General features: G+C 41.9%; 1 protein-coding gene and 1 long non-coding RNA gene across 8 annotated transcripts in view; one reads left to right on the top strand and one right to left on the bottom strand.

Moving 5' to 3' along the window:
• VWC2L (von Willebrand factor C domain containing 2 like) overlaps positions 1-14,319 on the bottom strand; it is a 58,662-nt gene that overhangs the window by 37,422 nt on the left and 6,921 nt on the right. For 3 of the 6 annotated variants that reach the window (XM_062002219.1, XM_062002220.1, XM_062002221.1), the window contains exon 3: positions 1,291-1,420. The exons of the other annotated variants lie outside the window; for them this stretch is intronic. In XM_062002219.1, the coding sequence (XP_061858203.1) occupies positions 1,291-1,420 (130 nt within the window). The remainder of the gene's footprint in view (positions 1-1,290; positions 1,421-14,319) is intronic. 6 annotated transcript variants of the gene reach the window in all.
• On the top strand, positions 7,277-12,546 carry LOC133626050 (uncharacterized). 2 transcript variants are annotated; one of them, XR_009819248.1, is made up of 3 exons: positions 7,277-7,624; positions 10,409-10,473; positions 11,471-12,546. It is a non-coding gene; the product is annotated as an uncharacterized LOC133626050 (long non-coding RNA). The 2 variants fall into 2 exon arrangements; XR_009819247.1 differs by lacking the exon at positions 10,409-10,473.

Consider the following 14,319-nt stretch of genomic DNA (forward strand, 5'->3'; position numbering starts at 1 on the left):
GTCTGAGCTATGGTGAGAGGCATGATGATGGCCAGTTACCCCTCCCAGCCATCAACTGAAGACACCAATCTTGTTGAGTACAATAAGAAACCTTAGACCCAACTGCAGTGGGACATGCAAAGGTAGGGTATAGAGCTAGTAAATGTGTATTTTCTCTGAAGTTCATCATCAACAACAAACCAATGAAATCTCCTATGAACATTTTCTGCTTTTCAACAGAAACATAAAACTCTAAACGAAAACCTTTCAAAGCATGTTTCAGTAAAAGCCACAATTTAATATAAACCCGAGGATTTCAAGAATTATTTTCAGTGCAATTCTCCAGACTGATCTTAATTTTGCCAATTTCTTCAGTAAAAATATTTTGTATTTCCAATTCGTTACCTTTTATCTGTCTTGAAGAGCAGAAAATGTGTTGAAAATGTTATTTCTTTATAAACATTTTCATTTAGATCCAAAAGCAACCATTACTCTTATCCAGCAGCAGTGATGTATGTAGGAGGAAATATATGTGGAGAGTGAATTCCAAACACGAGATGAGCCTTTTCTTGTATGTTAAGAAAGCCATGAAGAGGTTTATGTGATGCTAGCTCCCCTTTTAATCTGTCTTCATATCTACAGTAGGAGAAAAGTGCTTTTCCAGAGACATATGTGTGTACAGGCTGCTATACAAGACCGAGGAGAACTTCTTGGAAACAGATTCCAAAGAGGTACTTTTAGTCATCCAAAAACCCTTCTTGAAAGTACTGATGAATCAGATTCCACAAAATCCTGCTGAAAGCAGGACGGTAAGGGCCAATGCCACTCATACAGACTCCAGCACACAACAAACAATGTTACAGGCTTGGTGGGTGTCTTACTAGCCCCAATGGAAGTACTACCATTGATTTCAGGAAGTTTTCTCTCGGTCTTAGGCAAAAAACATCAGTTTCTTAACTTAGGGACAAAGACTCTCTCTTTTCTTATATACTTGACTTCATGCTACACTACTTATGAGAAAAAACCCAAAGACACAAAATGACTATCACCAATATCAGGAGGCAATCCTGTGAAGCCTGACTCAAGTCAGCAATCCCATCAGCTTCAAGCAGACGACACAGCCCAGAAAGGGCACCCTTAATTTCCACAGATGCCACCTTGTAACTGAAGCCCACACACAAGGAGAAGCAGCAGCCCCAATGCCAGCCTGTGCCTATGGAAGCAAACCTTCTCGTGATGCATCAGTAACAATGTTTTAGTACAATAGTTCCTTTACATCTCTTTGTTAAAGCCAATACAGTACTTTCTTACCATTTTTGCAGACGGGGCAACACTGTTCTGGTTCATAGACTGGGTTGACACACTCGGGAACTGCGCAGTCTGCTACAACACAGTGAACTTCATTGCTGGGCTCGCAGCGACACCATTCGCATGGCGAGGGCTAGGAACAAATCTAAAATTAGCCCATCTCCTCCTGGACCTCACAAGTTTGCAACATTTCTATCTTGCCATAAGATAAACACATCAGCGTTCAATACCTCTTGACTGCATTCATTCATCATGGGTAATACAAATTAACCTATAGGACAAAACAGCAACATCTGAAACAGGCAACCAGAACATTAGAAAAACCAGTGAGCGTGATACTTGTTTTCCCAGGGAGGGTGTGGGGTTTTTTAGCTTTCATGAGACTCTAGGATCCTTTGTCAAAAAGAACAAGCTGAAGCACTAGCTCGTACCTCTGCTGTACCATCTCCTGTTACCTTATACATTTATCCAGGAGCAAAGTAGAATTTTTGGAAGACCCTGAGTAGCAGTTAATCTCAGAAAGGGGGGACAGGGTGATTTTCCAGGTCATGCTTATACAGACCACCACTGCCTCAAGCTGTCAGAAAGGTGCTGCTGGGGTGGCCTGTCTACCTGACAGCCTCTCAACATGCTTTCATTCCTGCTTTTTCAGAGCAGAATAGTGTTCTTGTAGGGGCAAAACTATTTTATTCTTTGTGCAGCACCTGCATCTGGGGTCTGTGAGTACACCCATAACATAACCATTAGATCTGGTCCTGGCTGCACTCTTGCCTGTTTCAATGAGATTTCTGAGCGATTGCCTCACACAGAATATATAAATAATTAAGAGCCTTAATAATTCTGCTGAAGTCAGGGTGTTCTGGATTAAAGCATCCAACTAAATGGTTTTGTTTCAGCTCCATCAATTCAAACAGGAATCTCTATCCACCTCTGAATAGTAGATAGTTGTAACTGTCTCATTCTTTGAAAAGACATGGAAATCTGTTGAAAATCTGTTAAAAAATCTGTTATCAATGTTTTAAGGTTCCCAGTATCCTTACTTGTGCACAAGTGTGATGGAAGGATGACAACAGAGCTTAAAAAGGAGAATAATAAAAGATTTTGAAAGGAAAAGATCTTCCTTTCAGTACCTGTAGGTTCAATATGTAACTCCCAATTTCTCAGCATTAGTAGGTCCATCACTAACACTTGAACCATAAATGTGAGTAGTGTAAAAAATTCTGCTTTCTCTTGCATTGGTGGGAATCAACAGCAATGAGAATCCCTCCATATAATATTCCTCCTTCCATAAGAGAAGGAGGATTCATCACCATGTCTTTCAGAACCCAGCAACATGTCACTCATTTCTACAAGACACACAACCTGTGAGGCCTGATTCTGGCAGGTAAAAAGCTTTTCAGTTCACATCTAAGAAGCTCCATATGTCCTGAGTCAATAATTTATTCCCAGGAAATTCATTTCTACCTTAAAATGCGCTAATTAAAGCTTCCCTTGCTTTGTCTCAGCATCTGCAGTCTATAATTCCCATCACCTCTCATTTGCTCACGGCTTCGGCAATTTAGATAAAATCAGCACTCCTTGAGCAAGGGAAGAAGTCTGTGGAGGTGGAATTCCACTCTCTAATTATCTTTCCTCATTCAATTCTGCTTTGATTTCTGTCTGAAGCACCAGGAATCTAAATTCATTTGACTGACATTTCTTATTCAAGTCTATTAAATAAGAAGAAACAATACAGAAGAAAATAGACATAACTATTTGCTGAGGGATCAATAAGAAAATTGCTGCTTTGTTTTTACTCATTTTAATCACTAATTATATGGAGTAGTAGAACTAGATCTTGTGATTTGTGGAGACTTTCACTGACATATCCTTCAGGACTTGTCTCCATCTTCACTACTACAGTGGCTGCAACAATAAAAAATATGTGATGCATTTCCACAACCGCAGCTCAATCTATAGCTTCAAGATGATCAGCACAACTAGAAGCTGCCCCGAATGACTCTGTAACTGAGTAAATGAGACATGGCCTACACATCTTTTGCTTTTGCATTGTTAGTGTAACCTGAAAATGACACTGTAATAAACTGTGATGTTGCTTGACACTGAATGCAGCTTTCAAGGAGTGAAGAACTGCACACAATTAAAGAAGGAAAGCACACCTTGGTGGTACAAGGAATGAGCAGTCAGCAAATGAAAAGACTGCTTTGGCATGAACAGTAAGACTTTTCTCAGCCAGCTCTTCTTCCCTGTCTTATCAAGTTCAAGGTATTTGTTCTTGCCTCTTCTTTGTCTATTTTTTTCACTTGCCAATGTCCTTTACTGTGGCTCTTACTCAAGATGTTCCCCTCCACGAGCGACTTCAGCTCTTCTGTCCACTTAGCTTATGAATGTCTGGGTACTTTCTCTCATGAGATGTGCTTTGGGATGTGACATGCAAACCCTTGCCCTTTCAGAAAGGACTCTTCCTGAAGCACACTGATTGAGCCCCTTTTTAGTGCTGCCTATATGCTCTGCATCCCTGATATTATTTTCCCTGGAGATACCTTTTTCATGAAATAACCATGGGGCATTGGCCAATAAAGCCCTCTATTTATTTGCACAAGCATTATGTAGACCAAATGTTAAAATGACAAACTGGGAACCCACGAAGAATATGAAACCAGTGAATGACATCCCAAATTTTTGTTTCCCTCATTTGCTCTTATTTGTCTCCAGATCACAGCAGTCACTCTTTTGTAGTCAATGGCACTCCCATCCACAGGCTGCTGCTTTGCTTGCTCTCTGTCTCAGGGTGAGTACTGCTCATGATTAGGAGCATTTCACAGGACTCTTGAGGCAGTTCTGTCAATCTTTGCAGATCCCAGAACTTGGATTTAAAGATTTATTCCCCATAGGAGTGGTTTAAAATTTTGCAGCCACTGCACACCAGAACACTGTAGCTAACACTGGTGCCAGAAAAGCAGCTCTCATCTCTGCTGAAAAACAAGGTTAAAAAAATACAGAAGGTTTCTGAAATATGAAGAAGACACAAATCAGAGGCTATGCCATACCCACATGGACAGTGCAAACGCTTTATTGGTGTCCCTGATATTCTAGAAAGAGTGTTAAGACTAAAGGATCATAAAAGGCTTGAGCCAGAAGATGATTTATTCACTTCACCTGTCCAAGGCAGAATAATCTTAGAAGGCTCTCCAGGGAAGGATTTGTTAGGAAGGTTTTCAATAAATATTGTTGCAGACACATTCTTCTCACCATTGTCCAAAAGGAAGAGATATTCTCAATGCCCCGCCATAACGGTTCAAGCTATGTTTGAAGAAATTGACCTATCATTAAAACCAGAGGATCAAACTGGGTATTTTTGTAGAAGGCACCAGTACAGTGTTTTGACTTGGAAAAAATGGTGCAAAGTATCCAAAACTCTTTTTACTCAATTTTCACTTACAACTGGGGTGAGAGCACTAACCCTCAGAACTAGTGAGGAAATATCTTCTTTGATATTGTTGCCAGTAGAGAGGTGATGACTAGACAAGTTGGTGGGAAGCAGATGTGGCCAACATCTAACCACCATTCAGGGGCTTTTGAGAACAGATGAAGCGAGACACAGAGCACAAACAACCTTCTCAGTCAGCACTGACCCCAATTCACCTCTGCTTCAGCCAGTTGTTTCCGAGAGACCACAGACCATGGCTTAACTTCTATTTCTCTTCTGGACTATTGATTAAAGGACCGTGGCCCCAGGTTTGGCTGGGAGAGCAGGTTTATTCCTCGCTTCTACCAGGGGATGGCACCATCCTGCACAGTGGGGTGGCTGGAGAAAGGAGCCAGCACTCATCCAGTATCATGGCTGGAAAATCTTAAGTCTCAGGTGCTGTTAAATGGGAAACATCTGCAATCAGCAGAGTTTGTTAACAAAGAAGGAAGGAAAATTAAAACAGAGAATACGTGTGGCTAATAAAGATTTTATGTGCATGAGCACATAATGATAAACTTGATAGATGATATAAACAAACACACGAAAAAGCCAACAAAGGAAACAATGAAAAAACAAGACACAGCCTGATCAGGGGAAATCAGGAAGCCAAACAAGATGTGGATACTATATCTCCTTATCTTCACTCTCACTCCCACACACACCAGCTCCTTGCCACTTTCACCTTCTTTTAGGAAGCGTATGTCAGCACATGTAGGAATTATGATTGGTAACATCATCCAGCCATTCCTCACAGTGATAAGAGGCTTCCTCTCTCAAGGGGCTCATGTGAGTCCTTCTTCAATCAGCTCCTAATTTTCAGAAAACCACAGAATTTCACACCTCTGAGAGGTCTACACTTCAAGTCTCCAGCAGGCCCTCAAATTATCCAGAAGGACTGGTGGGCAGATAGAGAGATTGCATGATCGAACAATTCTTCAGGAAAATAGCCTAAAATATTAATTCTTCCCAAACTTAAGGGAGAGATGGAGAAAAGATAATCGAAAACTGCATTCAAAACTTTAAATCTACTCCTTTGTACTTTTCTACAGCTGAAGAGACCTATTTTTTTGCCCAAGGCAGCTGGTACAATCACACAAATAACAGATACACAATATTTCAAGGTTTTAGGCAAGATCTTGCATGAAGCTTCTGCAAAACCTAAGCTTTACTGCACCTGAGCCATCTCATTTAGTCACAGAAATTCTTGTCTCAAATACTTACTGAACCTCACCTGTATTTCACTCCTAGCTCATGCCTTGTCCACAACTATAGTACCCTAAGCTACCTCTCTGCTGTCCCAAACATGTGAAAGACTTCTCTATAATATGTAGATTGCCCTGCAAAAGCTTATTACTGAGTAGTACATATTCTCCCTGAGTGAATGGAGGAAGCATATATACATATACGAAACATTATACTTCAGCCTGCCTCTCCCCTGCCTCCAATAAGGATTTCTCTGTCTGCACATCTGCCTGTCAATCTCTCTTAGCTGCTTCTACGCAAACATCTCTGGAGAGGGGGAAAGGGAGTGATTTACTTAAGATAAATGGAAAACTCTGAAGATGACATCTGACTGATACTTTTTCTTTACCTGTTCTGTCAATCAGAAGCAACTCTCCTCAGTTTTTGCTCTACCGTCACATTCACCAGGCTAACTCTGGTTTCCAAGCACACTCATTTCAGTCCTCTATGTGTGCTGTCACTCAGCTCAAAAGAGATCTCAGAGAGAGTTTTAAGGCTGCAGTCTCCTGTGATCAGTTGTGTTTACTCCGCAGGCTTCACTCAGACTGTGGCTTTGAGGCTTATATCCCTCCAGGAGCTGGGAAAACAGTTTCCATTTTCCAAGCAGCCTTCTGACAACAAATTGTTATTTGGCACCTAAGTATTTCAAGAGCCAGTGGATTTAAAGACTGCACACAGGCCTGTTACTCCTTGAGACTTCTCATTTTACGAATTGAGATGCCAACTCCTGATTTCCTCCAGGCACGTTTAGCACAGCCACTTCTGAGACTGGGGACCTCTCCTCACCTTTTCAAGAATGGACTTTGAATTGTATCCTGCTTTTTTCATGCCTGAGTTTTCAGCTTCATGGAAGAAGGTTTACATCTTTGCTGGACCTAGCGTACAGGCTGTTTAAAGCTACTGCAAATTCTTGCAACTGCCCTCTAGTCACCTGTTCTGAGATCTAGTTATCAGGATTTATTGGGCTGCTCGTTTCCTTCCGTCCTACACTCTTCAGCTAAGCTTAAAGAGGGTATTTGTACAAGAATGTCCCATAATCCCATACTAAAAAACTTCATCTCATTGAGAGGTCCCATCAAGTCGGGCACACAAGGACCATGTTCTTGTTCTGTCTATCACATGACAGCCCTTCAGCGATTACATGCAGCTACTAGCAAACAACCACAGAGCAATACAAACATTACAACTATTACATCACAAATACTTGACATTTCTTTTGAAAAAGGAAACAGAAAAGCTTCACCTGAGTGTTTGCAACCATCTAATCATGTTACAATAGACACAACCTATCACCATGCAGGGGCTGTTCAACTTAGCAGAAGACAACAGAAAGCTGTCCACTGAATTGTGCAGAACTGCTAATGGGACCTGTGATGCTTTTCACGGTCAAACAGGTATATTTACAAAACAAGCAGAATGACTGGAGAATTCTGCTTGGCTGACTGGAATATGAAGTGGTGTATAACTTAGAAAGGAAGGCAGTAGTCTTGTTTTCTAAGCCCCATAGAAACATAAGGATCCATCAACAAGGCAAATGCAGGACACATGCCAGGATCACTGCAAAACTTAATCAGGCATGGTGGCTCCTACATCCTTCAGACACCACAAAGGAACAGTGCACAGGTATGTAACTTTTCTAGACGAAATTGCAAAGGGAAAAAATACTTTTCATGGTAGTTTTATTGAATACAGAGTGGCAATGCTTTCTCTCCCTTCGAGAACATCTTAGACAAAGATGCATAAACTCCTTACAGAGAAGGAGATGCCAACATCTCCATTTCTACCGGTGGCAAGGTGAGTTTGAATGCAAGGATCTAAATCTGGGACTTGTGCACACATTTGTCAGTACTTCGCCATAGATTCTGATTCACTAGCTGTGTTCACATGTACCTCCTGCCTACATGTTCCTGGGAAGGAATGGATGTGTCCTATCCCCTGTGAGTGATGGACTCCAAGGGAAGGAAAGCTGAAAACCATAGCTGCTGCAAACCACTCCACCTTTCAGTTTTCCAGAGACTGTGCTAGCGCTCATATGGATAATCACAGCCTCCTCCATCAGACAGGCTCAACTGATAGCATCCTGCTCTATGCAGATAAAACAGCAGGGAAAGCAGAACAATGTAAAGTGAATTCTGTCAAATTGGGCACTTATATCTTAAGAGTAGCTGTAACTTTTAATGACACTAAGGACAATGGCAATTCTGATGGAAATTATTTTTGTAGCTTACAGTTTCAGGTGGTGAATTTATTGGCAGGAAGCAAGAAAAGGAAGAAAGTTAAAAAGGACCTGATGAATAAAATCAGAGGCAAAACCAGTTTCCGCATTGTGACTGAGGTGGGAAGTCATAAACCAGGGGAGAGGAATAAAAAAGAAACCGGGATAGCATTCACTGAAGATACTCCTGGAGTCGAAATTAGAATCATTTTCATTGTTATTGAAATTGCCTGTGATCTCAGGCAGATTAGCAGGGGATTGCAGAAAAGTTCAGAGAAAGCTTTATGCTGAGAAATTTTGACTATGCCAAACTGTGGAGAACAGACTAGCTAGTGAATCTCACCTGAAGGAGAGGCTGAAATCAGCCCATTTCTCCTCTGGGCTGCTCACTTTGCCTTTACTATTAGCAGAGCATAAATAACTGTCTAAATGGTGTTAAAATTTTGGTAAACGGCTCTTTGTGTGTGTGTGTGTGTGTAAATATGTGCCAATGCAAGAACTTACATGAGGCAAAAATGTCTCTCAATTTTGTAACTTAAAAAAACAAAAATCCCCCATCCAGCTAGTGGAAACACAGTATCAGTTATGCTACAGAAACCATAATGACTTGGATTTTCCACAGGTGGAAAGTTACTCAAATAAACAATCTGGTGATTGATTATAGACAAGTACAATCACTGAGAACACCATCAGGTTGCAAATGATTTCGCAACAGGAAAAAACCTACTAAGTCATTAGAGAATTTATTTGCAGTGAAAAACTGGAGCTGTATCCTACCTATATGGAGCACTAGCAATACAAATGAACTGTGCCATCCAAAATATGAAAAATGCTTGCACCATACTGCAGATTGGCTAAAACAAAGAGCTGGCTCCCAAGAAGTAGCAGAAGTGGATGCTGAGGCCTTATATTTCTGAGGGAGCTCCCACTACACACACCAATACCACGTATTTGAGGCTGCATATTGCAAATTTGTCACTCAACAGAAAGGACAAGAGAGACGCAAATACATTACTGTAAACACTTTCTGTAAATGGTGACTCCATCCTCTACTCAAAGCAGCCCCATCATGAGGAGGATGAAGATGACTTGCCTGTTTTCTTAGTTTAGAGATACTGCAGCTCTTTGAACAAGACTCAGTATTAGTTACCCATGACTGTTGCTCTGATCATAGTTACAACAACCTTTCCAGCAGGCAGATGACTAGGCTTGGATTCTGGACACGGAGAGGCAAAAACATGCTGTAATTCCTCCCAGGTCAGGTATGTCTTTCCTCTCCTCAGCTCCAGATCATGCTTGTCCATATCTGGAAACAACATTATCCTTGTGATCTTTTTGTAAAAATTCCTGGGGAGCTACTGCAGAGCAGTAAGCTAGATGAAGGAGAGCAGCACAGAAGATGTGTCTCACTGTGGGTATCCTGTGCCCACAACTGATAATCCAGGATTGTGATGGCATTAGGAGCTTTGTGCTCATGTATTTGCAATGTGCCACAAAACCTGATGGGTTTAAAAGGCTTCTGGAATCACGTCTGGATCTGGAGAGTGACTCCTCCATTAGCTGATGAGAGAGAGAAAACCTTGAGATGAGCCTTGGCCCTTTTTTGACAGGAGCTGTGTATCTGCAGTCTTGTGGTTACTCTTCTCTCCTGAGAGCAGCAGTGGAGCTTTCTGTAACAACATGACTTTGCACTTCTTTCATAAGAACACTCTTCTTGTTTTGATACATGTCTCATTTCATTCCTTACAATAGTTGCATCTCACCCTGGGGCTGAGGAGACTGGAGTTCTCTATTACTTTGGTGATAATTTTAATAACTACCACAACAGTTTCTTAGTTCAGACATGCCTAGTGCACAAGGAATGGGAATCCCTTTGAAAGATTACAGATATGAAAGATGGGACTGTGGTTTCCATGGGTGATGCACAGCCCTATTTGGACACAGACAAAATGTTTGTGTGTGCTTCACACTTGCTAAGCTTTTAATATCAGTGGGGAAAGCGAGACCAGCTTCCAGCTTCCTGCTCTCTGTTCCCTCCGTGTCGGCTCTTGTGATGAAGGAGCCTTATCTAGGAGAAAGCCTCCTGGGCAGGAAGAAAGGAACCAAGGACCTGGTCAGAAAGATGTTTTAGATGGTTTTACATGTGTTTTCCTTATACCTGAATCTGCTACTTCCTTCTTCATTCACTCCAGAAGATGGGAGAAGGTGGCAAGATCAGCTCTCCATACTGATACAGTACTGCATTTATATCAAGGAGGTAGGTACAACACAACCAGCCATCACTGAGGAGGAGATTTGGATCTTGGTCCCACTCCTTCTCCTGTAATTTTATGTCTGGATCATCAGATGCACTTTCCCCAGCCAGCGTACAGGCCAGTACAGGTTTGGCCCCGTGACTCCTTTACTCACAACATAGTCAGATGATGGCTGTTTGGCCAAATTGAATGCAACCTTTAGAGTCAATCTGCATTGGCTGGAGACAAGCTCCGTGTCCCCATGAAGCTCAGGCAGCTGGAAATAATCAGCCAGGTGAGTGACTGATGGCTGGGTCATGGCAAAGTGTGAGTGGGGAGTGTAGGCCCCACACTGCAGATTTCAATGCTGTATCACTGTCAGCCTCAACATTTTGAAACATTTTGCACCTCTTTTGCCCTAAGCAAACACAGTACCTGCCCATGGTACTGCAGTGGGATCTCCCGTGTCTCACTGGCACACCAATATGCTCCCTTCTAATGCTCCCTGTATTTTTATTTTAGAACTACACTGAGCATTGACACTACATGACTTATCTAATTATAGTCTTAAAAACAGTAACTAGGACAATAAGCTAAATGAGCATCGTTTTTAATTATCACAGTTCTGAATAAAACACACTCCTGCAGCAAGAAACACACACCTGCACTTAGAATCATAGGTAGGGGTTGGAAAGGACTTTTTGAGATCATCTAGTCCAGCCCCCTTGCCAAAGCAGGCCCACCTAGATCAGGTCACACAGGAATGCGTCCAGGTGGGTTTTAAAAACCTCCATAGAAGGAGACTCCACACTCTCCCTGGGCAGCCTGGGCCAGATGTCCCTCACCCTTACAGTAAAACAAATGGAACTTTTTGTGTTCCATCTTCCCTCCATTACCCCTTGTCCTGTCACTACATACAAAAATGTGATGCCCCAAACTCCTTCCCCAACTTCCCCTCGCTCTGTTAGGAAATGGTTGTCTAGAAAACTTCTCACCAATGATATGTTAACATTTCTACAGACTATATCCTTCTTCACAAGCTGACGACCTGAGGACCTCCCACTCACGAGCCCTATGGAAACATCTTGGGCAACAGAGGTGGACGGAGCTGGGGAGAGTCAAGGGATGAACACTTCTCTCCAAGGCCCCATCAGGCATTGTCTGGAACAGTGATGAAGCCTCAGACTTGATTTTATCACTCTTGGAAGGAGCTGGTAACTGCACATCCCATTTTCTTAACAGCATGGATCCAGCAGCAATGGAAGGGGGAGAAAGTGCCACAGTCTCTTTTCTGGCTTTGCAGAGATACCTCCTCTCTCTGGACAACCCCCAATTCTGGAAGCAAGCAGGGTTGATGGACTGTTTCCTGGAGCAAGTATCTATGAGCTCAGCCACAGCTTTGGTGGGCACATGTTGCTTCCTTGGTCATAATTACTGGAAAAATACCAGTCCTTTGCTTTTGCACATATAGACCAAACTCTGCACAGCACTCCTGCACCAGCAGACTGTGACTAAAACATGGGGCTTATGCCTAATTCCTGGTGATTTTGAATCATGCTGATGCTCAAGTTTCACGTCTTATGCATTCCAATGGGGAGCTTTGAGAGAGTATGTGTGTAGTGCAGCCAGCACCACTGAGCTCTAAGCTTTTGGGGCCTCCACATATTACTGTCATCTGGGGAAAACAACAGCATGGGTTTTTTGTAGCCAAATTCTGAATACAACACATCTTCTTTTACCTACTGTAATAATATACTTGTGCATAACGTAATATATATGTTATAGAATCAGTACAACTAAGTATATAACATAATTCAAAATATAGCTATCTCTATAGATCTCTATGTGAGATGCCTATCTATTTCAGTATGTTTTCTTGGTACAAATTATGACAGAAACACAGTAAGTCAGTAATTTCAGATTCCTTTGCATAGACATTGTCACTGTAATTTTGCCAGGAGGGAGATAATAAATCATACTTTTCCATCTGACTGATGTTCTGTTTCCCCTGTCTGATTTCAATGGCTGTATGCTATCTTCAGCACTGGCATTGTTCATGGCTCCTTTTATTAAAGCACAAGCACGTTATTGAAAATTTCTTTTGTATTATGATTTTCTAGCTGTATGTGAAATTGCAGAACACACAAGAGGAAGAAGGGAAAAAAAAAAGAAAAAAGGTACATTTGTTTGAGCCATAGTAGAAAAAAAAATCTGCTGCACATATCTTGGAGAGAAAAACAGCAATATTAAAATTGGGGCCCCATGCTGGCTTGGGTTAGTAATCAGTTTCTTGGAATTCTTGAGTAAAGATCTAAAACCTGCTAGTGAATTGGATGACTGGTTTAGTATACTACCAAAAGGTTTAATATTGCTAGTTCTTGAAATGATTGGCTTGTCATGATCTGAGTGCTTTCCAGGATTCACCAGGAATCTGCACTTTCATAAAACAGAGGAGTGCCCCTAGTCTGAAGTAAAAGTTTCTATAATGACCTGAGAATTAGCATATGATAATGCTATGCTTATATAGTCCCTCATTTATTTTGGATTCTGATTATATCCCAAAGATCCCTGTTAGAGCTGTGACCCTACTGTGCCTATTGTGTCCTACTGTGCCAAGTACCGCACAAGACGAGATAAAGTCAGTGAGATGCAAAAGCCCTAGATGAAGGATTACAGGTGATTTGAGAACAAAACAAAGCAACGAACTTAAGATATAGTGGCAGGAAACATGGGAAAGAAAAATAAAGTAGAACTCCCTCAGTGAAATCCTGGCTTTTTTTCAAGTTAGTAGAGATTCTGCCCTAGAATGAAGCTAAAATTTCCCCTTTCCTGGCTTTTTTTTACCTTCTCACAGTGCAGAGGCCCACCCAGGGGCAGGGGTTGTTCTCCTTTCTCTCCACACTTGTGCTTGTTGCAAGAGACGAACACTGAGGCACCATCTAGGGAATTTTGCAGTGAGGATAGGTTTGAGAGCAGTGCAGCTGGAAGGAGAGAAGACGAGGAGGTGGAGAAGTCATTGGGAAGGGCAGGCAGATGAAAAGCAGCAGCAGAAGTTAAGAACTGGCAGAGCCAATGGCTGGAAGAAATTGCAGCTCTGTGCTTGGCAAAATGCAGGGCAGCGACTGACGAGAACCTAAAAAATGTCCTTGAATTTCACAGTTGTTTCCAAGCTCAAGTTCACAACTGCAAGTTGAAGCCGCTCTTCTGACCTGCATTATTACCAGGAAGGCAAGTGGAGATATTTGAATGTCTGCGGCCAGAAAATGTCTGCCATTTACTCTGAGAAGGATGGCACCATGTTACCAAAAACGTGGTCACCAGGACTGATTCTCCTGTGGGGACAGGGAGCAGTTCCTGCATGAAGGGTCTAAGATGAAGAGAACACTTCGAGATGTCAGCTTGACCATCTCTTGTGAACCGATCTTTCATTTTGCAGCAATGGCATTTTGCTACATATTTGTTTAGGTCCATAGCAAGAAGGTCATTCTGGATATGCCTATGTGGAGTTGATGAGAGATCTAGGAAATACAGAAGTGATTATGGACTTTTCAAACTGACAACCTAATCCTCTTCAAATGGCTGCTAACTCTGGCTACAAATGTACCTTAAGCCATGCTGTAAAATGCATTCCTCAAACCTTGGCAGGCACCTGCTTTACTGTAAAAGTTATGCAGAAGAGTAAAAACCAATCAGCACTTGGGAAAACTGTTGTCTCAATGACATTTGCACGATTCCTCCATCGCTGCCAATGAACATCCATCACGCTGGCTGTACACTGTCTCCTTAAGTTTACATAAGCTGCTGACTGGGAACATTTATTTAAAACAAAATCATGTGTACTTACAATAACTGAGACCGCTCTCAGAGTT

Source organism: Colius striatus, chromosome 9 (genome assembly GCF_028858725.1).
Source record: "Colius striatus isolate bColStr4 chromosome 9, bColStr4.1.hap1, whole genome shotgun sequence".
Taxonomy (NCBI): domain Eukaryota; kingdom Metazoa; phylum Chordata; class Aves; order Coliiformes; family Coliidae; genus Colius; species Colius striatus.